General features: G+C 50.4%; 12 protein-coding genes across 12 annotated transcripts; 6 read left to right on the top strand and 6 right to left on the bottom strand.

Moving 5' to 3' along the window:
* Positions 1 to 76: 76 nt before the first annotated feature.
* On the top strand, positions 77 to 690 carry BDQ94DRAFT_152998 (uncharacterized protein; the record flags this gene model as incomplete). Its single annotated transcript, XM_026768072.1, has 2 exons — positions 77 to 401; positions 482 to 690. Coding segments are annotated over exons 1-2 (236 nt in total), but the record flags the coding sequence as incomplete, so codon positions are not given.
* A 141-nt stretch (positions 691 to 831) lies between these two features.
* Positions 832 to 2,399, bottom strand: BDQ94DRAFT_184140 (2,3-butanediol dehydrogenase; the record flags this gene model as incomplete). Its single annotated transcript, XM_026774575.1, has 6 exons — positions 832 to 959; positions 1,045 to 1,530; positions 1,595 to 1,681; positions 1,763 to 2,011; positions 2,101 to 2,134; positions 2,313 to 2,399. 6 exons carry the CDS (start codon positions 2,397 to 2,399, stop codon positions 832 to 834), a joined length of 1,071 nt encoding a protein of 356 aa, XP_026620893.1.
* Positions 2,400 to 2,656: 257 nt separating this feature from the next.
* On the bottom strand, positions 2,657 to 4,704 carry BDQ94DRAFT_107812 (putative cofactor for methionyl- and glutamyl-tRNA synthetases). The gene has a single exon (XM_026763502.1). The coding sequence runs from the start codon at positions 4,169 to 4,171 to the stop codon at positions 2,831 to 2,833; it is 1,341 nt and encodes a 446-aa protein (XP_026620892.1). The 5' UTR covers positions 4,172 to 4,704; the 3' UTR covers positions 2,657 to 2,830.
* Positions 4,705 to 5,081: 377 nt separating this feature from the next.
* Positions 5,082 to 6,549, top strand: BDQ94DRAFT_107809 (sodium:calcium antiporter). The gene is made up of 2 exons (XM_026763501.1): positions 5,082 to 5,491; positions 5,551 to 6,549. The coding sequence occupies exons 1-2, from the start codon at positions 5,324 to 5,326 to the stop codon at positions 6,463 to 6,465; spliced, it is 1,083 nt and encodes a 360-aa protein (XP_026620891.1). The 5' UTR covers positions 5,082 to 5,323; the 3' UTR covers positions 6,466 to 6,549.
* Positions 6,550 to 6,644: 95 nt separating this feature from the next.
* On the bottom strand, positions 6,645 to 8,353 carry BDQ94DRAFT_107806 (pepsin-like aspartic protease). Its single transcript, XM_026763500.1, has 3 exons — positions 7,864 to 8,353; positions 7,046 to 7,806; positions 6,645 to 6,987 (listed from the first exon to the last, which is right to left on the bottom strand). The coding sequence occupies exons 1-3, from the start codon at positions 8,244 to 8,246 to the stop codon at positions 6,857 to 6,859; spliced, it is 1,275 nt and encodes a 424-aa protein (XP_026620890.1). The 5' UTR covers positions 8,247 to 8,353; the 3' UTR covers positions 6,645 to 6,856.
* A 1,930-nt stretch (positions 8,354 to 10,283) lies between these two features.
* On the bottom strand, positions 10,284 to 11,856 carry nbp35 (Fe-S cluster-binding ATPase). The gene is made up of 2 exons (XM_026768071.1): positions 11,637 to 11,856; positions 10,284 to 11,572 (listed from the first exon to the last, which is right to left on the bottom strand). Exons 1-2 carry the CDS (start codon positions 11,719 to 11,721, stop codon positions 10,626 to 10,628), a joined length of 1,032 nt encoding a protein of 343 aa, XP_026620889.1. The 5' UTR covers positions 11,722 to 11,856; the 3' UTR covers positions 10,284 to 10,625.
* Positions 11,857 to 12,450: 594 nt separating this feature from the next.
* BDQ94DRAFT_152987 (uncharacterized protein) lies at positions 12,451 to 13,340 on the top strand. The gene has a single exon (XM_026768070.1). It carries the CDS (start codon positions 12,652 to 12,654, stop codon positions 12,928 to 12,930), a length of 279 nt encoding a protein of 92 aa, XP_026620888.1. The 5' UTR covers positions 12,451 to 12,651; the 3' UTR covers positions 12,931 to 13,340.
* BDQ94DRAFT_152983 (phosphatidylethanolamine N-methyltransferase) lies at positions 13,337 to 17,281 on the top strand. Its single transcript, XM_026768069.1, has 4 exons — positions 13,337 to 13,980; positions 14,117 to 16,685; positions 16,754 to 16,844; positions 16,901 to 17,281. Exons 1-4 carry the CDS (start codon positions 13,800 to 13,802, stop codon positions 16,967 to 16,969), a joined length of 2,910 nt encoding a protein of 969 aa, XP_026620887.1. The 5' UTR covers positions 13,337 to 13,799; the 3' UTR covers positions 16,970 to 17,281.
* A 1,362-nt stretch (positions 17,282 to 18,643) lies between these two features.
* On the top strand, positions 18,644 to 20,098 carry BDQ94DRAFT_107736 (3' exoribonuclease family protein). The gene is made up of 2 exons (XM_026763499.1): positions 18,644 to 18,862; positions 18,921 to 20,098. Exons 1-2 carry the CDS (start codon positions 18,724 to 18,726, stop codon positions 19,754 to 19,756), a joined length of 975 nt encoding a protein of 324 aa, XP_026620886.1. The 5' UTR covers positions 18,644 to 18,723; the 3' UTR covers positions 19,757 to 20,098.
* A 99-nt stretch (positions 20,099 to 20,197) lies between these two features.
* On the top strand, positions 20,198 to 20,747 carry BDQ94DRAFT_175178 (uncharacterized protein; the record flags this gene model as incomplete). Its single annotated transcript, XM_026772467.1, has 2 exons — positions 20,198 to 20,269; positions 20,328 to 20,747. 2 exons carry the CDS (start codon positions 20,198 to 20,200, stop codon positions 20,745 to 20,747), a joined length of 492 nt encoding a protein of 163 aa, XP_026620885.1.
* A 1,308-nt stretch (positions 20,748 to 22,055) lies between these two features.
* On the bottom strand, positions 22,056 to 22,712 carry BDQ94DRAFT_152973 (uncharacterized protein). Its single transcript, XM_026768068.1, has one exon. It carries the CDS (start codon positions 22,571 to 22,573, stop codon positions 22,187 to 22,189), a length of 387 nt encoding a protein of 128 aa, XP_026620884.1. The 5' UTR covers positions 22,574 to 22,712; the 3' UTR covers positions 22,056 to 22,186.
* Positions 22,583 to 23,696, bottom strand: BDQ94DRAFT_163193 (uncharacterized protein; the record flags this gene model as incomplete). Its single annotated transcript, XM_026769693.1, has 5 exons — positions 22,583 to 22,695; positions 22,766 to 22,835; positions 23,122 to 23,175; positions 23,245 to 23,457; positions 23,559 to 23,696. The coding sequence occupies 5 exons, from the start codon at positions 23,694 to 23,696 to the stop codon at positions 22,583 to 22,585; spliced, it is 588 nt and encodes a 195-aa protein (XP_026620883.1).
* Between the last annotated feature and the right edge of the window lie 80 nt (positions 23,697 to 23,776).

The following is a 23,776-nucleotide window of genomic DNA, read 5'->3' as shown; positions in this document are numbered from 1 at the left end:
TATCTGACACCTCGATTCGACTAACTATCCTTCGCGGATAGCACTAACTGACATGGCCAGCCTCTCCAAGTGTCCAGAACGAACTGGCGTCGGGGTCCACGATCCCCGCTGAATCAGGCGAGGTGGATTCATCCAACTAATTGACTAGTTAACTAACTAGTTGGCATCTGACGGACGGGTTTGCCCGCGGGATGCTGCTGCTGCATCGAACTACTTGGGGATGGATGAGGTTATACGAGAAATCGACCCCGCCCCAGCAGAGTCGCGCGGGAATAGCACTGCTTGGCACCACCACCACTACCACTTACCGTTCCGAAAGACTGGACAGCTTGCTGTCGTGGTTGCACTCACCATCCCTGCTCAGTCTCTCGTATTCATTCCACACGTGTTGGACATCAAAGGTACAGTCCTCCCACCCCCGCCTCGCCTCCTCTCTAAGTGATTTCCTCCATTCCATGGATACTGAGAGACAACACTGCAGGGAACATTTCTCCATCACGCACATAGCTAGCGCCGTATTCCCCTCCCCTGGCGGACCAGTCTACGACACGGAGTCCCCGGATCAAGAAATGCCTTGGCATTGCTGACACGTCTGCCTCTGCTGGTCTGGGCATTGCCCGGGCAAAGCAAAGAAAACTGGCTATGCTGCGCCTTCAAGTACGCCAATCCCGGGAGGAAGTGAACAAGTGCATGGTATGGATGTTGTCATGTACAACATGGGCTAAAATGCAAGTAACAACACACGTATCTGAATTTGGACCATGTTGTGCTACACACCGCCAGCCGCAGCTGATCAATATTCGTCCCACTCGCTCTCGATGTCTCGGACGTTCATGCCGAAATGTCCACCAAGATCTTGATCTGGTTGTCTCGGCCGTGGATCAACGTTTTGAAGCCTTTTTCTACGATGTCATCCATGCGGATTTTACTGGTGATTAAGGCCCGAGGGTTGAGTTTGCCTGTGTTCAGTCAGTTTCGGTATAACGTGTGGATATAGTTAAGCATGGCTGGCATGTGTAGGTCATGGTTCTGGCAGTCACGTACCTGACCACATAGCTTCGATGACGGCCTCAAATTCTCCGTCTTCATATATCACCGACCCTACCACGTGCTTTTCGCCTAGTACCACGTCAAATGCATCGATTGCCGGCTTCTCACTCCAGAGAGATAAAATCGTCATTGTGCCCCGTGCTCGAATCCCCTTCAAAGCGGCGTCTAGACCTGCTTGCACTGCAGAGCATTCAAATGCTATATCAGCTCCGGCATTGCCCGTCATCGCACGCACCGTGCCCACAACATCGTCCGTCCGGGGGTCAAGAACACGCGTAGCGCCCAAAGAGCTAGCAAGTTCCCTCCGCTGCGACGAGACCTCCACGACGACAACGGACTCAATGCCGCGGGCCTTAAGAACCAGAAGTACAGCAAGCCCAATAGGTCCAGCACCCACCACCAGTGCCGCACGCGCATGATCATTTTGAATAGAAGACCGATTGACTGCATGCCATGCCACAGTCAACGGCTCCACGAGTGCTACACAATTAGCACCACATCAATACCCCAATCAACATTCAATAGTAAAAGATAGTCAACTCACCCCCAAGATCCAAATCAAAGCCCTCCGGCAACCTCACAACCCTATCCTCCTTGATGACAACATAATCTGATAACCCCCCAGCACTACCTGCTGTATAGTCAGCCAAACTCTCAAATAGACACCACCACCAACCAAAACAAAAGTAAGAAAGAAAAGAGAGAGAGATACCACTAAACCCCACAAACCCCAAATTATCACAACAATTCACCCAACCCCCCAGACAAGCCGCACACCCTCCATCGAACAGATTCGGCTTAATAGCCACATTATCACCAACCTTGAGACGAGTCACACCCTCCCCTACTTCTGTAATCGTGCCGCTGAACTCGTGACCTAGTGTCACGGGGATCTTTTCCCCCGTTATGGGGTGCGTTGTGCTCGGGATGGTGGACGGGCCGTGGAGGTATTCGTGGATGTCTATTTGTTCTATTAGCGTGGACTGGACTTTTTGTTCATAGTACATAATATCTAATGTAGATTGAATTTAAGGGGGAAGAATGTCGTACCACTACCGCATATACCCACGAAAGCAGGCCGAATCTATCATAGCACGTTAGTACTATATCCTACCAGTAAGAAAGATAGTATAGTAGATAAGATAATAGAAGATCATGCAAGGACCGCCATAATAACAGGGTATTATAGTATAGAGATGTAATACTATCGGATATAGAACCAAGCAACTGCTATGAAATGAACAAGATAGGAAGAGACGAACCTTCACCTCACCCACCCCGCACGACCCGGGTTCCTGGATCTCCTCGACGCGGATATCGCCTCGGCCGTGGTATCGGACTGCTCTCATGGTGAGATGGATATCATTTATATGGGCAATGTATGTTACTTTTGGGGGGGGATTTCTGTGGATGTGGCTATATGTATGATACTATGATTGGGAATTTTCAGGGGAAAAGATGAAAAAGAAAGAAGGATTCTGAAAGTGGTTTATGTGATTATGTTCCGATAGCGGGAGATTTCCGCGAAGTTGGTTACGTTCTCGGATGATTAAACTTGGCAATCATAGTGGTGAGGGGTAGATTAATTCAAGGTGAGGAGAAATTTAGGGTATAGAGATGTGTGGATTAATATCGATATATCATTCCCATTTCTCGTCTAACTCGCAATGGCGCTATCAATCATAACTGACTATTTACGTTTTTGATTAGAGCAGCCCTCTTTTTTCTTTTCTTCCTATTGAAACTGCCTTTTGTATCTCTTCCCAATTCAATTAATCCCTTACCGGACAGCCGCTCCCTTCAGGCTCTTGACTGTGCAAAGTCCACCGGACTGCGTCTTCAACTTACCCAGAGCGGGCTTGCCCTCCTGGCCCTGCACGGCCGGAACGGCAGACATCTCAAAGGCGACCTCGAGGTCATCGGTGGTGGTGAATCCAGGCTGGTAGGTCTCCCAGACCTTCTTCTTAGGGTTGAGCACCTTCTCGGGCTCACCCTCGGTCCAGCCCTCGAAGCACACACGCTCACCGGCAGGGGCATCGGCAGGAGGCGAAACGAGCTCGACGGGTCCAGCGTGCGAGTCCTCGCCCTCAGCCACGCGGGGAGAGGCAGCCAAGACCATGGCGCAGGACTTGATGCCACGCATGGTGACGGGCTTCAGGTTGCAGACGGCGACGATCTTGCGGTTCTGCATCTCCTCCAGGGGAATCAGACCGTTCAGACCGGAGCACACCGTGCGGACGGTCTTGCCTGTGGCCTCATCCAGAGAGGTGTTCTCGGTGCCCGGGGCGTCACCGCAGTCGATGGTCGAGACGTAGAGGGAGTCGGCGTTGGGGTGGTTGACGGCACGAAGAATGTGACCAACACGGAGGTCAATGACGGAGGGAGACGGGGGAGCAGCAGGGGCGGGCGCAGCCTTGGCCGGCTTCTCCTTCTTTTCCTTCTTCTCCTTCTTGGGCTTGCCCTCGGGCTTAGCGGCGGCGGCGGCGGCGTCACCCTTAGCACCGTCGGCCTTGGCCGCAGCCTCGGGCTTGCCCTGACCGACAACGAGGGGCTTGCCAGCAGCCTCGGGCTTCTGGGCAGCGGCCTTCTCCTTCTTCTTGCGCTCCTTCTCCTCCTTGGGGTCGACGGGCTTGGGCACGAAGCGAACGTCGTTCACGTCAATGGTGACCTTCTCCTCGTCGGGGATCTGTAGAGCGAAAATGCGGCTGTTCTGGACAAAGTCGACGTGACGGACGATGTGGTGGTAGCCCTGCTCGCCGGTACGCTCCTCGGGGGTCCATTTCTCGACGAGAGGAGCGACGAGAGCGTAGACGGCAATATCAGCCACGGAGGGCTTCGCACCGAGCAGGGTTGTGCGGGTGGCGAGGTGAGAGTTCAGCTGGGAGAGGATGGTCGAGACGACGGGCTTGTCATCCTTGCTGAGAGCGGTCTGCAGACCGGAGATGGTGGCCAGCCATTGCTTGACGTCGGCCTCTTCGGCGACGGAAAAGCTAGTCTGCGGAAAGATTTTGGGGGTGGCCGTGTGAAGGTCGGGCTCCGTGGCGTCGGGGGAGATGGCGGTAGGGTAGGAGCGGTAGAGGAGGGAAAGGAGGGAGGACTCGGGGGCAGAGTTGATGGCCATTTTTGCGAATGGGCGACCGGCAGGCTGGAGGAAGAGGAGGAGGGACGACGAGGTGGTGAACGAGAGAGGAGGGGCAGGATTGAATCCTAAGCAGTCACGGTGATTCAGCGGTCGAGCGAACCGCGGGGTTCTTCTGCTGGCGACCCGCAGAAGAGCCCCCGTTGGCTTGAGGAGCGTCACCTTGGTCGCTGCTCACACAAGATCCCTGGCTGAGAGGGATCTTGTTTCCTGGGTTGTTTAATAGGATTAGATTAGATGGTTTTCTCTACAAGTCGAGTAGTAGTGTTTAACGACCAATTGAGGAGCACTTGGTCTCGCTGCAGTCCGGCTTCATTTTACGGTTTATTTTTCCTTTTCTTTTCTTTTTTTGTCCCTCCTCCGTTTCTGGGCTGATCGCCCAAAACCGTTTAGGGCTGCTGGCTTACTCAGCACCGCTGAAGACGGTCTTTCGATCTACGAGATATTTATGTACATTTCTTGGCGACACTCACTCTCTCCACCAGTCTGGACAGCTGATTCAGTACTTGCTCTCTATTCCCTTGCCAATTTAGCATATTAATCTTGCTTTAATATGTACAGTGCCGCCCGTTATTGCCTTCGTCGTGTGACCCCTACCCCTTGCACGTGACTGCCAAAGTTATTAATAAGCAAGATATAGACAATCGACCCTTTTCAAAAATATATGAGTAATTTTGTATATCAAGAAGTTTATCCTTACTCAATCTCTAAATTAAAGGAGGTAAATAGGCGTTCAAACATAGAAAATCCTTGTAAAGTATAAATGTACTTAGATAATAGTATTTTAATTATATACCAATATCTGTATACTTTCCATACAAGAGGGTTAAAAATAGTAATAAATTCTGTAATCTAGCTGGAAAGCTGAGTTGACTGTAAGATTTAATATTTGGTATTAAAAGTAGTAAGTTGACAGTATTTGATGCCTAAGGCCACAAGCGGGCATTTACTGTCAACGGAGTTAAACTTGCTGTCTAGCCGACCTGTAACCACCAGTAATTTAGTATAGCAGGCGGTCGAGGACAGGACAAAAGCTTGATTTTCACGACTCCTTAATTATTATCATCATCTTATACCCGCCCTTTCCATTTTCCCACTGCACCCAACCTACATTAGAAAGGCTGAGAGACAAAAATGGATTGGGATGCTTTGTGGTTCAACGTTGCCACATTAATTGCAGGGGTGTTTGTCCTTGACTATGGCGCAGACAAGTTCATCGACCACACCGTTATTGTCGGGCGGCGCATTGGTATCTCGCAAACTATTATTGCCCTCTTGACAGCTGGCGCTGAATGGGAAGAGGTGTTTTGCAATTCAGTGCAATCCGATCCAATGTCTATCCTGGCTAATCTCTTCACTAGCTCGCTGTGGTGATTGCCGCCATCCTGCAGCATCGCAGCCCCCTAGCCCTTGGGAACGTCACGGGCTCGACTATCTCCAACATTCTCGGTGCCTTTTCTTTGGGGCTACTCTTCTACCCCCAAGGCGTGGAGTTTGATCGCAGCGCAAAGTTATACTCGGCGCTGCTGTTCATGGTTACGACGCTCTTTGTGGTGTTAGCATTCTTCAACCAATTGAACCAGATCATCGGCGGGGTCTTGATTGCCATATTTGGTCTCTACATCGTCTCTATCATCTACGCCATCTATAAAGGCGTAGCATCGCCCCCAGAGCTATCAGACAGTGATAGTGACGGGGAATCTAGCGATAGCGAGGACGGGGACGGGGAATCCGTCAATCAGGCACCTGTCTCCGAGACATCGCCTCTCATTGAGAATGAGCATGCGCCTTCATCGGCTGACAAAGAAAGCAGACGAAGCAGAAGCCTGCCCTACCACATATTCCAGCTTATTCTCGGGTTCATCTCGCTTTCAATGTCAGGATATATTCTCTCCCACGGCGCCGTCACCATCGCCGACTCCCTGCACCTCTCGGGAACTGTCTTCGGTCTGACAGTTGTCTCGTTTGCCACCACTCTTCCAGAGAAGCTGGTTGCAATCATTAGTGGCTCCCGCGGCCACGGCGGCATTATGGCTGCGACGACTGCAGGAAGCAACATTTTCTTGCTGACGCTCTGTGTTGGTGTCGTTGCAGTGGCGGGGTACCAGGTACAAGAGGCAGATAATTTTGTGCTTTTTGAGCTGGTGGCCGTGTGGGTGTCCTCTGGGGCATTTTGTGCTGTTATCTTTTTGGGACTGGGGAGGAGTGCAGGTGTAGTTCTCTTAGTTGCCTACCTCGTGTTCCTTTGCCTGGAGTTTACCGTTTACCGGCGCTGATTAGCCGTTAGACTTTCCGGGTGCTACTATATCTATCTTCGTATATTCTTCGGCGCCTTTTAAACAACGTATGAAGATGAGACCTACGTTGGTTTCATTAGATATAAACATGGCGCCTTGATACACCACCATAATATGGACTCGAAGTATATGCTTGTATCATGTGATTAGGGTTTTGAAAGAGTGTCTATGATTTTCGATGTGGAAGGCAATAACGGTCGGCACTGTAACTTGTATTGTAGATACAGCCACGCACTCCTGCCTTGACTCACAGACCCAAGGCAAAGCAATGCACGTGAGCAAACTATCCATCCATCTTGCCCACGTAGGAGACAGTCCAAAAAATCAGCCGATATTATTACACGCGGGGGAAAAGTACAGGAAAAGGAAACTAGTTCTTGGGAGAGGCAACACCAAGCGAGGGGCCGCGCATGTCGAAGACAACGAAAAAGGCCTTCAGGAAAATATCGCCCAGAATCTGCAGCGAGGTGTTTCCGTTGGATTGAATGCCGCCAAAGCACACTAACCAGCACAATCAGTCAATCATGTTCAATCATGCAAAAGAAGGGGAGCAACTTACAGGCCTGTCCGGTGGTGGTGTTGGTGCCGACCTTGGAGAAATTGATCAGGTTACCGGGGATCGTGGCCAGGCTCGACTCGCCGAGGACAAGCGAGAAGCTGGGAAGAGTGGTGTTGCAGGGGTAGATGTAACCACCGGCACTGCTCACGTAGACCGAGTTGGGAACTTGCGCATAGTAGGCAGTAACCACGTCTTCATCCAGCAGCATAAGGGAGGTACCGGTGTCCGCGATCGAGGTGTTCACGCTTCCAATGTCCTTCAGCTCTCCGTCTGCCACGGAGTACTTGGGAGTGGAGAACTGCCAGTATCCGTTCGATGAGTCCACGCTGATGTTGGCAATGTTGCCCTGGTACTTGTCCTTGTCGATCGTGCCGAACTCGTACTCGCCCACTCCGTCAGCCTTGAGAGAGGCGGTCATGACGGGCTCGTCCAGACTTGGTGCGACATTGGCGAAGAAGGTGTCTTGCGCCTCCGGTTTGATGGTGTTGATGGAGGAAAAGCCCAACCCGACCAGGCCGTTGGAGTTCGTGTCCTCGATGAACGACTGGGATACCTGGTCGGGGACACCGAAGGCTTGCTCCTTGACAATGGCGCCGCCAATGTTGACGGTATCCGTTCCGACGGGGCCAGAGGCGTACGAGTCGTCACCATACGAGACATCGAAGGTGTATCCGTCCATCTTCTTGAAGGTCGAGGAGTTCGAAGGGTTGTACTCCGTGTGTCCCGTCAACGTTTCATTGAGATTCGTATCGAACACCCAACTGTAGATCGACGTTAATCACTGTACCAAAGAGTAAACAGCTGCATCCAAGACTTACAAGTCAGAAGAACCAGTGTCAAATGTCATGACGATCTTCTGGCCGCCAATAAGAACAGGCGAAACGAATTCGGCATCGTTCTCGACTGAAGTAGCACTGACAGCGCCAGTCTGATCAGGCTCTGCAATCTCGCTTCCAGCAGCAGCATGGGTCGTCGTAATGGGTTTAAAGTCTGCCAGATCGATGTTGAAACTGCTGGGAGCTATTCCATACTTCCGGTATGCTTTGCGGAGAGCAGCGGGCCCATGCAGAGCACCGGTTCCACGACGGACCCGTTCAACCTTGAAGGAACGTGCTTTGTGCTGGTTTGACGGGCCATGGGGTAAGGAGAGGACGCCGTAGCTGAAGCAAATGGCAACAATGAGGGACTGGAGGAGCTGCATGGTGGGCTCACTCTGGATAAGATGTCGACGGGCGGACTATAAAAAAGAGGGGATAGGGCCCGACAAGTTTCAGAAACAAAACAATTCGAAAACAAAGAACGTATTAAGTAGTCTGAGAATTGAGAAATAGAATCCTTTCCAGAAGGATTGAGTTTTATAAAAAAAGGGGAAGCAGTATGGGGGCCAAAGTCCTGACTTAGCCTGGTATACTGATGTTACGAGGCTGAGTGAACCAACTGGCGGAGCAACGAACAGACCAAGAGAGAGAAAGTAGTAGCGCTCAGCCCAACAAAGCCCAGCAGATGAGAAAGAAAGTGACAGCGGAACGAGAAATGAAAGAACACTAAGGTTAACAAACTAGAAGAGAAATGTAAACAAAAAGGGGAAAGAAGTGCAGTCTATAAAAGGGCAGCAAGTCGAAAAGGAAAAAGTTCGGCGAGGCATTATTCACCGTCGAGCGACTTTTAGCAGGCCTACTATAGTTGATTCGCCCAAGACACCAAGACTTTCGCACTCTACATCGATCCACCCAGCACGGAGGCTGGAGGGGTGGCATTGTTCCAACTAGCTGGACCAGTCTGGTCCCAAAAGCCCAGCGGTGGAATCATCAACCAATCCTGGATGATCCAGGCCCAGTTAGCCTGGACTCACGGGAGAAACCCAGGGGAAACCCATTTTCGTTTGCCTGACACCGGCGGGGATGGGAGGGGAGGGGGAAGAGAAGAAAGTGGGTTCAAGTTCAACCTTGGATCTTCCGCTTGTGCTGCTGCAGAAAACTCTATATTTTCTTCTGTTCACAGCAGTAGCAGTAGTAGTGAGCGCATGGGACATGAGTAACCTGCCTTTGACAGGGCGACTGGCCTTTTACCTTGACAGCGACCGGGGCGAGCGAGTCCCTGAGTGGCTCCTTCCATTATGAAACAGCCTAACCGCCAGGGCCAGGGGTCACCGGCCAATCACCACAGGAATATCATGAAACACCAGCGTGCCTCGAAAGCGGTTCCGTGGATAAACTTCGAGTTAGGCGTGTTACAAAGTCCAGCCTGGGACGCCGGCTTTTCCCCCCACCCTCTGGCCCTGCCATTGAGCCACTCGGCATTAATATTCAGGCAGCAGCAGCAACAACAACAACAGTGCACAAGGTACGCTGCATCGGCATGGCTCCAGTCCACATAAGCATCCGAATCCCGAGTACGTCAATGGACGAGTCCTGCATGCGTGGCTAAACATTTCGCATCGTGCACACGTACACAATAGATCGATCTGAACAAACAGGATTCTTACTCAGCCCTGGAAAGCCGCGTACGTAGGCAGTCGAGTTTTTTGGGTAGTGTTCATCATTGCCCAAAGGAAACCTCAAGAATTGGACGAATAGATGTCCGTCAACACAGTTGGGTGATAGACTTTTTGTTTGCCCAGCGTTTAGTTTCTTGGTTAACCCGTTAACTGCATGACACTGACTACTCCGTACTATCTATCTAATCGGCTACTCCGGGGGAAAGGTTGATCTTCAACCCATCTAGGTAGTAGCAGCAATAATCCCACATGTTTAGAAATGCTACTTATCTTTCTCGGCAGCATCAAAAGCACCCCCCAAGACCCAATCAGTAATCAGTATTCGTTGTGGCTCGCGGGACAAGACCAGCAAGCAGCAGCACCCTGAATTTGTTCAACCTCGGGCCACCCCCGTTGCGGATCTTCACCAGCGGATTTCCGTCTCCCTCAAACAGAGCCAAGCAAACGGTGAGATGAAAATGGTCCGATGGATGGCCCGGCGGGGATTCAACTTGCAATCTGCCAAGTACATTTCAGGCCCTTTCTTTCCACTTGGCGGGCGGTCCGGCACTTTTTCTTGTCGCCAAGCTGTCTAGGAAGTAAAATATGACTGATGAAGTGGGTAGTAACTTCATTATCATGTTACATAGTACACTTCATGTTGTATCTCGATGCTATCTATAGGATCGACAGCAGCAACTCCTTCGCTTTAGTCTAGGGCTTAGTGAGCACTAATAACGTAAGTCGGTAGTTGGTTATTAACTGCTATTTATTTGGAGTAAACACGCGAACTACTCCTACTACCATCCGTGAACACGGGTTCTTTCTCCCCCGCGCAGCCCCCAAGCTAGGTGTATCTCGCCCCCAATGGTGTAAGCGAAGACTACGAAGAGTGCCTTGGGGTACAAAAATAGTAGGAAAAAGGAGAAGCCTTTAGAAAAAGGTTGAGCGGGAAACAGAGAAAGATTTTGAAGATTTGGTATCTAAATGACTTCTTAGTCGAAAATGCCCGGAACACCCACGAATTGAAAGAAACCTCGGCTTGCTATCCCAATGCTGAACGCCCGTGAAATCAGATCAAACATCATATATATGAGATAAACATCACTCTGCCGCATCCTCCGGCAGCACGTCGTTGGGATCCTCTCCAATCATCCCAGCAACCGAGCGGACAACTTGCTTGATCGCAATCGATGCTGGGCTGTCGGGATAATGATCCACGAAGCTCTCACCATAGTCACATGCCATGCCTACCCGCGGGTCAAGAGGCACAGCGCCCAGGAAAGGAATGCCCATCTTCTTGGCGAGTCGCTTTCCGCCCCCGGTGGTAGCCCGGAAGATCTGGGTCTCAGTGTTGCACGATTGGCACACAAAGCCAGACATGTTCTCGACTAGCCCCAGGATGCGAATGCCTGCCTTGCGGCAAAAGTCTATTTCCTTCCTGACGTCGAGCAACGAGACCTCCTGCGGGGTAGTGACAACTACTGCGCCATCCACACCGGACTCCTTGAGCAGAGAGTTGACGGACAGATGCTCGTCCGATGTCCCCGGGGGTGTATCAATGACCAAGTAATCCATCTCGCCCCAATCCACATCCTTCAAAAATTGTTTAATGAGTCCGTTCTTCTTCGGCCCTCTCCAGATCACCGCATCATCCCGATTGGGCAGCATGAATTGCACGCTCATCGTGGCTAAATTATCCGTAACCCACACCGGACTCCAGCCTGCATTGCTCACGTGGATGGTCTCCGCCTCGACGCCCATCATTTTCGGTATCGACGGCCCGCAGATATCGGTATCCATTACACCCACAGTCGATTCAGGATTTGCGGCGAATGCGTGGGAGAGTAAGGAGGTGAAAGTGGATTTTCCGACACCGCCTTTGCCAGAGAGTACAAGGATTTTGTGTCGTATTTGCGATAGCCGTTCGGTGATGATGGGGATATCGGGGTCAGGACCTTTGGGGGCAGATGCGCAGATCGATTGATTGGGACACCCTGCACAGGCATCGCCTTTGCCTGCTTGTTCGGACTCAGGTCCAGGACAATGTTCTTCTCAGAGATTAGTACACTAATCATATCCTAAGCAAATATCCCGGCTTCATATCGGACATACCTGGCTCAGGAGCCACCAGATTCGGGGCCATCTTCGACCGCGCCTCAAGGTAGGCAGCGGTCGGCTCCTCCAGAGAAGGTGCCATCTGGATTTTCAGTCACTTCTGTATGGTCTCTTTTGCTATTGGCGAGAACACGGCAGATACTGAACATTCAACCACCCAAAAGATGTCGTTATGTATGATAAAAGCTGAATGCTGTCTTACGAGAAAAGTGGCGGCGTGACCGCGGGCGGGATGCTTGATAAGCAACACATGACAAACGCTGCAGTGGCGATTGGCGCGGGGTTCGTTTCGGTCGCAGCGGTGTCGGAGAGAGCGGCGATAAGATCCATTGCTACCCATGCCAGGAACAAATCTCAAAGCAAACAAGCTCTGCACATAATCTTAGATCTAAGCTGTGTATGGAAAATTTATCCTATCGCATTGTTAAGTAGTTTAATGCACTTTTGAAACCAATACAGTGATTCTAGTGAGCGTGGATGCTATGAATCCTCTGGACTCGAAGCAACACTCTCCCATACTGCTAGTTCACAGACACTACCTGCTAGGAAGGGCCATTGTATATGCAGTAGACTATAACCCTCACTCGATGCTTGTCGAGATTGACAAATAATGCTGTCCGTAACTACTCTTCAGATACCCGACGAATGCTGTCCCCAATGCCTCTAATATTGTAGCAAGTTCGCCGATTCATAGACTCGGAAAGGGATGCCAACCAGGCAGGCCGACACAAGAGGGGCAACCTGGTCTCAATATGTTGTCGGGAGGGGTAACGCGGAAAATTCATGCAGTGTCAGAACTTTAACGGAGTCACACAACGCCCACAATCTGGTTGCGCAATGATATCATGTTGCCCCTATTAGACAAGGACAACATTCTCACGTATGGGTAAGAACATCCTCAAACCCCATTGCCTACATGAAGAATGCGTGGTTGGGTAGGACAGTATAAGAAACAACCACAGTATCCTACTACTAAGCGGGTAACTTTCTATGCGGGTCAGAATGTCACCATATGTGCGTTGAAATAAACACCTCGCGTAGTCCTGTCAATCAGTTCCTATCCTTGGATAGTCAGAAGACGGTAGTACTGCAAAATCCTACCAAGATGAGGGGAAGAGATGCGTCTCTCGTGGAGCCAATGTCGTTTGGAGTGGGTTCGTTAGCCATAGGGAGTGCTCATTGTCCGCATGCGCCTCCAGGTACAGGTTTAGTTGCATCGAACTTGGTTTCAATCAAGGTACACACCATCCTGGACGTCCATGATATTCTACTGATGGAAGGAAACAATTGATTCAATATCGAATGGGTCTGTGATCAATGAAAAGGCGCAGTTGCCGCCAGTAGAAATTCATGTCCAATACGAGGGTGAATGAGATGGCCCGGAATGCCTGGAGTGAGGGAGGTGCTTCCCGAAAGCCAGTTCCTAGGGTGTGGCTGCATCATTAACGGGCCAGCAGCCAGCAGGTGCAGACTGGAATGATGCGGAATTCCGCATATGTTCGTGATCGACGATATCTTGGTTATGGAAGAGAGGTTTACCCTTTATTCCGAACTGTGTACCAAGGACCAGAATCTGGTAGTGCGCAGCGATCCAATCTGCGGTGGGTAAAAGTGGGAAGGCCGTCGGACCCTGGATGTTGAGATCCATTACTTCTGTTCAATTCCAGCCCATTCTTCCCAGAAAAGCGTGCCGGGCGAGCGTCACGTCTGGCGTCAGTTGGACTGCTTGAGAGTCCGGGTCTTTCCCCAGGCAGTGCACGGGGGTCCACTCTTGAGCTGTGCTAACCGACAAAAGTGGGCACTTGGGGGAGGAGATGTCGCTGCTGTCTCATATTGCTCGCTAGTCCTCACCCCAACGCTTTTGCAGAATAAATACGTGGACGGACCTCAGGCTTTCCCCTTTGCTGGTACACTCAACCATTAGCATTTAGACTTGGTTGTGTGCTGTGTACGCTTCACCTCTTGAACATCACTCATTCCCAGCGAACTCGAGGGATTCCCCAATGCGGCTTGGTGACTCAGATTTGAGCAGCACGGACCAATCATAGTTACCCTGACGCTTTAAATACAGCCTGCCCCCAGCACCTCTGTCACATGCTTTTCTCTCGACTGTGCGCTTTTTTTCATTCCTTTCCCCTAACCACTTCTCGCTAAACAATTATGGATCGAGGCCTCTCAACAGGCACTCATATCGGGGATGATGGGCTTCGCGAGAGGTTTCAGGCCTCTCAGTCCGATTCATCCCTGGGCGCTGGGGCACTCACTGCTGCTGGTGAGGTCGAAGCCAAGGATGGTACAAGCCAGAACAAGAAAACTTTTGGCAGGACCCCTGATGGTACAGGTAGGCATACCATCCATTGAGTTATGCGTTGAACCTGGTTGATATCAGAGCCTCTATTATCATTCGACAATGGCGGACTTCCTTCTATTGTTCTAGTGGCGGAACTTGGCGGCTAACTCACTTGATTGCTACATAGTGTTCACGGTGCCCCAAACCCACGACATGGTCTCTCAACTCCTGTCGCCCTCGGAACCTAAGAATTTGTCCGATGTGATAGTTCTGGCTATTCTGGGAGCACACATCCTTTTGTTGTGGCGGCTACCGGACTTTGCCAAAATTCCTGTGTTTGCGGTCATCTACCTCTTCTGGCGTGCAGCTTACAATGCCGGAATAGGATGGCTTTTGCATAACCAGTCCCATCACAAGACCCTTGTGCGCTGGGCGGAAAAGACAAGGATCTTTGTGAACCCGTCTACTAACCAGAATCCACACCCTAAGTTGTATAACTTGCTCAAGCGGGAATTGGAGACTAAGATCCCTACAGACTATTCCTTTGAAGAAGCTCCGATTGAGTACAACACCTGGCTTGTCTTTAGACGCCTGGTGGACTTGATCTTGATGTGCGACTTCACGTCATATTGTCTCTTTGCTATAGCATGTAGCCACCATCCTGTGGGTGAGAGCATGCTGATGACAGTCTCGCGTTGGTCAGCCGGCATTGTGCTCGTATTGTTCAACCTTTGGGTTAAACTAGACGCACACCGCGTGGTCAAAGACTATGCCTGGTACTGGGGAGATTTCTTCTACCTCATCGACCAAGAGTTGACGTTCGATGGTGTCTTCGAAATGGCCCCTCACCCCATGTATTCGGTCGGGTACGCCGGGTACTACGGTATTTCTTTGATGGCAGCCAGCTACAAAGTGCTCTTCATCTCCATAATCGCCCATGCAGCTCAATTCGCCTTTCTGGTGTTTGTCGAAAACCCGCACATCGACAAGACGTACAACCCCCCTCCTCCGCGGAAGCGTATGACCGAACAAGACTCTGTATCTACATCATCTCAGGCCACTGAGCCTTCCGTTGCCTCAGCTTCAACCGATGAGCCACTGCCCCAAGCGACAACACCCCCAAGCGGCCCACCTCCTTCAGTTCACAATCTACTGGGTTTCAACAACTTGGATCTGTATCGGATAACGGATACATCGTCAATCCTGATCCAACTACTCGTATTTGCACTGACCGTTTTGACGCCCTCGACGCCCCGATACCAATTCCTCTTCGTGGCCAATGCCGCGGTATGGAGACTGGTGTTTTCGGTGGGCATCGGATACCTTTTGACCGAGCAATCCGACTGTAAAGCGTGGACCCGTCATTTTCTTAAGTATGGCGAAACACCTAATGAGGCCTGGAACCAGTGGAAAGGCACTTATCATCTGAGTATGATCATGTGCTATGCTAGTTTCATTGCTGCCGTATGGAAAATGTACACGCTGCCCGCTGACTGGGGCTACGGTCTGGTCTTGCTCCGCCATGTTCTGGGCGCAGGGCTCATTAGCTTGCAAATCTGGACTTCCGCCAGCATCTACGAGTCTCTCGGAGAGTTTGGCTGGTTCTATGGGGACTTCTTCTTTGAAGGGGCTCATAAGTTAACGTATAACGGTATTTATCGCTTCCTGAACAATCCCGAGCGGGTACTGGGTCTGGCCGGCGTCTGGGGCGCCGTCTTGATCACAAGTAGTGGCGCAATTACATTCCTGGCCCTTTTGAGCCACATTCTAAGTCTGGCTTTCATCCAATTCGTGGAGCGTCCGCACATGCAGAAGCTGTATGGCCGAAGCCTGCGACAGGATGCGGGGCTGGTCAAGAGCCTGAAGCGGACCCTGCCCCCCACTCTCCGTCAGCTTCATGGAAGCGTGGACAAGATCTTCGATGATTCTTTCGAGTTTATCGAGGAGCTTATTGACACCGCTCGCCCAAAGCTAGCTGCTGGCGTCAATACTTTCGTCAAGGATACCACGGCGCTATTCCAGAAGTATCCCGCGCGTGTGACCATCACCCGCATTGATGAGGACCTCGCGGGCTTGGACTCCCGGGACTATGCCCTGGAAATCGAAGGCACGGATTCATCCTCTCTCGAGGAGTGCGACAAGAGTACTGGTAGAGAAGGTGCCAATGCTCGCGTGCCCCTCGACAGACGAGGCGACTTGAAGAACCTGGTCTTTGAATACGGTTCTCCCATCAAAGTCAAATGGACCGCTCCTCTCAACCACAGCAAGAAGGACTGGGTGAGTCTGTACCGAGTCACGGACAACACCTCGCGTGAAGTCTCTCGCGTCTCCTCACAAGGAAGATGGGTCGCAACGAATGAGGGTTTCTACGACAACCTCACCTGCGAGAAGGGCATCGTAACCAGTGACATTGTCACCCAAAACAGCGAGCATCGCGACGTCGCCACCGGCGAAGTCATCTTCTCAGGTGACAAGCTTTTCTGGACCCAGGGTGTCTTCGAATTCCGTTATCACCACAATGGCAAACATAATGTCATGGCGATTTCTCGACCTTTCGAGATCCGTATCCGGCGCTTCGACGAAGAGTCCTTCGAAGATAACCAGGCATCCGTTGAAAAGAGCCTCCTCCCTGTTGTCCGAAACTGCTTCGACCGAGACCCGGAAATCGCTCCCGAAACCGTGGAAGAGCAGTTCGGTAGCCTCGTGGAGCGTGACGGCAAATTCGCTAAAAGGGTCGTCTTTGCTGTGCATCAGATGTAAGTTCACTACATCCTCGTTGGCGTTAATTGCCGATCATTTGCATGCTAATGTATATCCTATCTAGGTTCGGTATTGAATTCGCTCCTGAAGTTGTCCGAGCTGACGGGACTGTTCGAAACCTCGCTTGGAGAATCTGTAATGCGAAGCGGGTCTTGGTAAGTATCGTACCTTTTCTGCAAGGCGAAGGGCTAATAGGTTATGTTTGTAATAGGCTCCTTATAGCATGACCAGAGATGGTGCTACAACACCTACTGAGGCGCATGAGAAGGACGAGGCGTGAGGACTCTCCTTACTAATTGGAGAGTGAATGAATGATGCGTTTTTGCGACTTTGTCTGTTTATTTGTCCCATTTTCTCTTTCACGGATCAACTCTCGATCGGCAGGTGTACTACAGGAGACCAGTTGTTTAGTTGCATGGTGCTCCAGACAAAGTCAGAGATGGTTCTACGAATGATAAACAAGTGTAAATAAAAACTTCCCCATACATATGGCTATTCTGGTCCTTCGTTGCTTTTAGTTTAGCTTTACGAAGGCTAGAGTTACGGGTGTGTATATGCAAAACAGAAATTGGCATCGAAATAGGAAATGACATTAATATTACTAGCTATGATAAGACGGCGGACAAGACGAGATTCGAAGTCTGCAGGCAGACGAGAAAGTCAGCTCACGATCCACGAGAATGTGTTTCTGAGATATAGGGCATGGACTCCATTCAAGAGAATAGAGTATATGGAAGGATCAGCCAAGCCGGGTAATTCATCCCATCCCCTGCCAGTTCCGATCCCCCGTCAAGCCATCCAAAACGAACGACGAGGCGGGGAAAAGGCCCTGACACAAGTCAGGCACAACAAACAAGCCGACGCCGACAATGCGGACAACAACGATGTAGCCTGCCTCTCCAGGACTCCACAACCTTCCTCCCTTGAACGCCTGCCGTCCTCCCGAGGGAAGAAGCGAGCGTAAGGTCCAGTATAAGGGAGATGGATAAGTAGATCGTTGAAGTCATATGCATGACATTGTTGGATGATGCAGGCCCGAGGGGCGGTTCTCCAAAAGGAGATCATTGAATGGATTGACTTGTTGTCATCATCGACGTGTGGGTTGTTGTGTTTAAGGTTGTAGTGATCGAAAATTATGATCATACCTCTTCTGATAGTCCAGGATAATGCAGCTCGGCGCGCTAATGGCACCTATGATTTTACATACAGTACCCTAGAGAATTCTTGAGAGCTGTCAGTAAGATTCTTGACGAAAGCAATGAGTGGAGCAAGTAGTGGAAGTTGTCCAATTGGATCAGGAGTTTTTGGTAAGGTATTTTGTTTTCTTCAAGGTTTTTGCAGAAGCAGAACTGAAAAAAATGTTTCTCATCATTGGATGATATTCCAGGGTAGAGCCCCGGAAAGATTGTGGGTAAGGGGAGAGTGTGGCATACCAATTAGTTTACAACGGCGGGTTTGAGGTGAAGTAGCTCTAGCTAATATCCTATAATCTTATAGCAATGTCAGCAAAGCTACTCAACCAAGCATGGAAGAGAAAACACAAGGCAATTGTAGGTGCATTATCAGATGGTGATGCATGTTTGTTCAAGGCCCATTTGTTTGTCGCCAGAACTGAAAGATTTTTGGATCTTGTTCATCAAGCAATGATAGTAGGGAAGTAAAGAAGTGGAATAGACTCACGTTATACTAGTTAGTGACAAGTTGCCAATGAAGGCAAATGTGAAGTAATTTAAGTCTCAACATAAAAGACGTGTTGCTTTTCGCAAACAAATCAAGCTTGTGTGGTGCGGGAGAAGAAGAGAAAGGAAAAGCGCGAGTTGAAGCGAAGAAAAGGAAAAGTGGACGAGGAAAAAGAAAGCGCCGAATTCCGCGCTGCCCGCCTTGCAAACCATGCAAACTTCCCTCAAAATTGTAGATGACCGCTTCTGGACATCGACAGCAGCTCTGCTTGACCATCCAAATTTCTGACCCAAATCCTTGTCTCGCTTCCTCAATCGCTTGTCGCGCTGGTATGAGGATGCCAAGTCATGTGTAATGACTGACAGACGAAGAATCAATGGGCCGCCTAGCGGCACGAGGCCGGCCGTTTTCGCCTCCTCTCTCAAGTCCGCTTCTAGCATTTCTACCGGCAGACCACGACGTCAAAGGCAGCCGGATGAGCTTCGCAAGATCTGTAAGAATAACTGCAACTCTTCTTGTATGCTACCATGGCTAATACACTCTCTCTCCAGTTCTGAAGACAGGTCTCATCCCTTCGGCATCTGGTTCTTCCTATCTTGAATTCGAACCCTCCGCATCACTTGCTGCTGCACGCTCAAACCCCCAATCCCTGATTCCTCCGTCCTCTGCATTGAAGCTTGCCTGTACAGTTCATGGCCCCAAGCCCCTGCCACGCTCGGCTAGCTTTTCGCCTAACGTCGTCCTTACGACACACGTCAAGTATGCGCCGTTTGCTGCCCGCCAGAGGAAGGGGCATATCCGCGATGCTAGCGAACGGGACCTGGGTGTGCATTTAGAGACGGCGCTTAGAGGCGTCATTGTTGCTGAGCGCTGGCCCAAGAGTGGCCTCGATATCACAATCACCATCCTGGAAGCAGAAGATGACCGCTGGTGGGGCGACGCACCCGATTCGCATGATGCTCCTTGGGGAATGATGAATGTATTGGCTGGATGCATTACCGCTGCGTCTGCAGCAATTGCTGATGCTCGAATTGACTGTCTTGACCTTGTAGCTGGTGGTGTGGCTGCCATCGTCTCCGACGAACCAGCAGAGGGTGAATCGTCTACCCCTAAGCTGATGCTCGATACGGACCCAGCTGAGCACAAGTCTATTCTGTCTGCCTGTGTCGTTGCCTACATGCCCTCTAGAGATGAGATTACGGAGTTGTGGCTCAAGGGCGATCATTCAAAGGCATCATTAGGCACTACTGATCAGAGTCTGACCCACGAATCTCTCATTGATGGGGCAGTGAATGCAGCTCGAGGTGCCCACACTGTTCTGGCAGAAGCTGTGAAGGAGTCTGCTGAGAGGTTTGCTGGTTTACCGACAGGGGCAAACCTGGTGTAATCGTGATTCCATTTGTGCACATGTGGCGTTGTTCAATATCATATATCCTTCACTGTTTAGCACCTAATGCCATGCGCTCCCTACGTGCTTCCGTTTCCTCCATCCTCTTAGGGCTTCGTATCTACTCGTGCAGTCTGGTTATTCTTACGAACTGCAATCCACGGTGATTCCATAATGATTCCACGGCGACGATGTCATCATCAGGTGAATCATTTGCTGAGGGAATCACGTCCCTTCATCTCTTCGTGTTGTGGTCATCTATATCTTCTTCTATATCTTCTTCTTCTCTACTCGCTCTCCTTCTCGTTCTCACCCAACCTTCTCCTACAACCCTTCCTAACCAGACCAGATAAGGCGTTTGCCAAGTCAAATCATACTGCCTTCTCTCTCTATCAAAACTTCAACTACCTCATCCTCCACCGCTCTTAATCAACCGTAAAAATGCCTAAGACTCATCCTAACGATGGTCTCGTGTTCCTCTACATGTGCATCCTGAATTCAGATCTCACCACCGTAAGTATCTCTTCTACCCAATGCTCACCCTCTCTTCCGCACTAATATGCCCCGTCAGATTGACTGGAAAGCCCTCGGGGAGGCCACCAACCTCAAGCTTGGGGCCGCCCGCATGCGTTACCACCGTCTGAAGAAGAACATGGACGTCGTTATCAAAGATGGCAAATTTGACCTCAGCACCACTTCTGCTTCCACCCCAGCCAAGAAGCAGAGTTTGGACATGATTACTGCTACCGACAAAGAAAGCAGTGTTGAGCCAAACAGCCCCGTGGTCGGCACATCTGCTGGAGTCGTCAGCATTGCTGCTCTTCTTAACAAGTCTCCCACCAAGCGCAAGATGGCAGATGATGATGACTCTGAGGCCGAGACCATCATCGATCCCAGTTTCCGGGACTTGCCTGTGTATCCTCCTTACATGCATACCGGTGGTCCTCTTGCTTTTAAGCCGACCGCGAAGATGGTAAAGAAGGAAGAGTGATGATTCACTGTTCTTTACTTGCTTGCTCACTACTATATGGGAGCTCAGAGAGTCGGTATTGGAATTTAGTTTGTGAGGATGAGGCCGGCTCCTTACTAAGTATTTCTTACTTAGGAGAGACAGTTGAAATGAATGTGGACGGAAATCGGGCTTTTATATTTATTATAGTATTTCAGGCCTTTCTCTGTTTTTAAGATGAGATTGGTTTTCATGCGCCCTTAGTTGAATGAAGAGTTTCTCGTCATATGTCGGTTCTCTACATCTAAGCGCGAGGCGTAGACTGAGATTGTTGCAAGCTCGGGCAATCGTACATGACTTTCCTTGTACTTGAAGGCTAAGCGTAATCTCATGCATGTTGGAGGTCTCACGGTTCGCGGAGTTATGACCGGCCTAATTTACCCTCGAGAATCTCAGAAGCATGGCAATGGGCCATAGTATTATAGTGATCTCTAATTCTTCCCATAGCTGTCCTGCAGAATGTGTTGATTGACAACCAGTGAGATATATATTTACCTCAATAATTCCCGTTTTATACGCAACTGACAGGGAGGAAGAATTGAACCTGGCTAGGTATGCTACTACTCATCATGTATAAGAAGTAGAGGGTGTATGTACCATTTTGGTGAGTAGCATCCTGGGTTCTCCAGTGGACTGCGGATGCATACAGAAAGGAGGCCGGATATAGTAATCATAATCATAGGCGTGAACAACATGAATTCCATCTACCTGGCCTCAAGGAATCGCTATATAGTGCAATTAATACGCCACACGCAGATTGAAGCAAGCCCACAAAGCCTCTTACAATGCTAATTGTCTTCCCCCACAACCTCGAAGCACGTACATATAATAGCGCATCGTATGATCATACGATCCTGGGTATACAAACTACACAACCACCGACATCAGGAACAGGGCCCTTGTACTAAATTAGTCGATCAATTGAGGGGGAAGTGAAGCGTGGATGATAATCAATCTCAATGCGCTAGCGTCCATCAATCACATTTGTGTGATCGGAGCCGACAGCTAGAGTAGGTTAGTCGTCCGTATTAAGCATCATTTAGGCGCAGTTGTAAGGACCACTTTTTTTTTATCTTCTCGATATTAGGGACGGTCCAGATAGGTCAGATTTTTTGCGCGTCTGCCTGTCTAGTTCTAGTTGGAATCATATCTCCGTCTGATATCAATGCTAGTCTAAGGCTGAGTGGAGCTGTCGGGAGTAAGATAATAAATAATGATATGCAGGGTATGCAGTAGATGAGGTTTGAGAGGTGTGAATACGTATGTAGGGAGACTGGCAATATGCATTATGGATACCTTGTTTTGATTGTGCCGGGGTACTCAAATCCGAGCCTAAAGGAGAAGGAGTCATGGATGAAATGCCTCTGGATCAGTTTTCCACTATTGAACGAGGTCTCAGTTCACAATGGCCATAGAATTGGTTACTCTGGTTCTCCTCCATTGGCATAACTAACATAAGAGCTCATCGGGAAGCAGTTGGCAGCTTCAACTTCCGGCCGCCGGGGACAATTCCCAGCGAGGAATGGTCTCATCTGGCGTGTGTCCCCGTGATTGGCTCCAGTCCCCTGACCAGTTTTTGCGCGGCCTTGTTTTGTTGGCCTTGGAATGGCTCTCTTTCTTAACAAGATTCTTATTCTCCATCTCCAAAAGTCTCCATCCCACCAGTCTCCAGTCTTTTCCGCCATGATCGCATCTTTTGATTTCCCAAGCAAGCATGGAGCTATCGCGCTTCGGCGTTTCAGCCCCTGAGATGCTCGATCTTGCTCCATTCCCCTCAATCTAAGAGGATGATTCCATCTCCGATGCATGGTTCATAGTCATTTAAACTTCCCAGCTTGCTCGTGGTGAGCCCCTGCGGCTTCCACTTTCCAGCGAGAGACAAAAATCAAAAAGAGGGGCAAGTGTGACGAGGACGCCGAGAGTGGAACAGCTAAAAAAAAAAAAAAATGTTCCTGTCACAAAAGCAAAAAGGATCCAACGTCTTCGTGTCAAAACGGCACTGTCACATTCCTCCGTTAGTGCTGGGCTTCCAATAGCGGCCCAGGGTCGGGCATCTAGCATGACCTGCCCCTGTCAATCGATACGGCGAATGGGGCGGTTTTTCCCATAGTACACGCCCGGGATATGCTGGTGCTCGGCTCGAACGAGGCCTTCCCGCTTAGTGACCGGGTCGTGGTTCGCTGTCGGTGGACGATCAACTACCCGATAGGTGCAAGGGCACGTTCATCTTCTCCGCGCTAATTTTATAGGTGTTCGTGTGCTCCATTGCGCGTGAATACTCGGCTTCTGACTGGCGCGCGCATTCGGTTGGTCCATGGCCCTAAGCCGTCAACTCCTCGTCCCATGAACTCTGTACCTCCTCGACCCCGACCCACTCCGCTGTCGTCTGGCCTATGGTTACCGTACGTGCCTGGTAAATAACGTCAGGTCTGGATCTTTTGCTAATATTGGCATGATGGCGGTACTAGCTCAACTGCACGTCGTGCAGATCCAATTTCGACGCCCTCGCTGTCAGGTGGACTCGGGATTCTAGGTTTATGCATAGTGGGTTTTTGAGGACGTTAGGGCTTTGCTCTGCTGCACGTTCGACACAATCACCAGTCAGCGCAGCAGCTTCAATTGTGTGCTGGGCACTGGCCGCTGCGATTCCACAATGGCCACGAGGAGGGGGTCCCTGTAATCCGTATAAGCACTTCAGACCGCGCCATTCGACTAGGGCAGACAGCTATCTCGGTGCCATGGTCTTCGAGTGTGACCGGCGCAATGTGCATCTAGCTCGCAATTTCTTTTCACTGGTCCCCTCCCGTCCGCCGGCTCAGCCCCATCTTGTCTTGATGGATTACGGAGACCTGGACCACTTCTACCCCTGATACAGGCAGGAACAATTATCGGATCTGCGAACCGGGCAGCTATCCTACGTAGACGATCCATCCTTTGTTCATCGACGCTGCTTTTCTCTCTTCTCAGCTTCTCCTCCCTCCCTCCTTTCCTCCATATCTCTCTCTTCCCCC

The sequence above is a fragment of the Aspergillus welwitschiae genome (genome assembly GCF_003344945.1).
Source record: "Aspergillus welwitschiae strain CBS 139.54b unplaced genomic scaffold BDQ94scaffold_51, whole genome shotgun sequence".
Taxonomy (NCBI): Eukaryota; Fungi; Ascomycota; class Eurotiomycetes; order Eurotiales; family Aspergillaceae; genus Aspergillus; species Aspergillus welwitschiae.
This window is presented reverse-complemented; position numbering and strand designations above follow the sequence as displayed.

Coding starts and splice junctions, on each gene's coding strand:
- BDQ94DRAFT_107812 (XM_026763502.1), bottom strand. CDS start 4,171: ATGGCCATCAACTCTGCCCCCGAGTCCTCCCTCCTTTCCCTCCTCTAC.
- BDQ94DRAFT_107809 (XM_026763501.1), top strand. CDS start 5,324: ATGGATTGGGATGCTTTGTGGTTCAACGTTGCCACATTAATTGCAGGG. Junction 5,492..5,550: donor CTGGCGCTGAATGGGAAGAG/GTGTTTTGCAAT, acceptor TCTCTTCACTAG/CTCGCTGTGGTGATTGCCGC.
- BDQ94DRAFT_107806 (XM_026763500.1), bottom strand. CDS start 8,246: ATGCAGCTCCTCCAGTCCCTCATTGTTGCCATTTGCTTCAGCTACGGC. Junction 7,807..7,863: donor GACACTGGTTCTTCTGACTT/GTAAGTCTTGGA, acceptor GTCGATCTACAG/TTGGGTGTTCGATACGAATC. Junction 6,988..7,045: donor CACCACCACCGGACAGGCCT/GTAAGTTGCTCC, acceptor TGTGCTGGTTAG/TGTGCTTTGGCGGCATTCAA.
- nbp35 (XM_026768071.1), bottom strand. CDS start 11,721: ATGGCACCTTCTCTGGAGGAGCCGACCGCTGCCTACCTTGAGGCGCGG. Junction 11,573..11,636: donor TCTGGTGGCTCCTGAGCCAG/GTATGTCCGATA, acceptor ATCTCTGAGAAG/AACATTGTCCTGGACCTGAG.
- BDQ94DRAFT_152987 (XM_026768070.1), top strand. CDS start 12,652: ATGTGCGTTGAAATAAACACCTCGCGTAGTCCTGTCAATCAGTTCCTA.
- BDQ94DRAFT_152983 (XM_026768069.1), top strand. CDS start 13,800: ATGGATCGAGGCCTCTCAACAGGCACTCATATCGGGGATGATGGGCTT. Junction 16,686..16,753: donor GTCTTTGCTGTGCATCAGAT/GTAAGTTCACTA, acceptor TATCCTATCTAG/GTTCGGTATTGAATTCGCTC. Junction 16,845..16,900: donor GTAATGCGAAGCGGGTCTTG/GTAAGTATCGTA, acceptor TGTTTGTAATAG/GCTCCTTATAGCATGACCAG.
- BDQ94DRAFT_107736 (XM_026763499.1), top strand. CDS start 18,724: ATGACTGACAGACGAAGAATCAATGGGCCGCCTAGCGGCACGAGGCCG. Junction 18,863..18,920: donor GGATGAGCTTCGCAAGATCT/GTAAGAATAACT, acceptor CTCTCTCTCCAG/TTCTGAAGACAGGTCTCATC.
- BDQ94DRAFT_152973 (XM_026768068.1), bottom strand. CDS start 22,573: ATGCATCGGAGATGGAATCATCCTCTTAGATTGAGGGGAATGGAGCAA.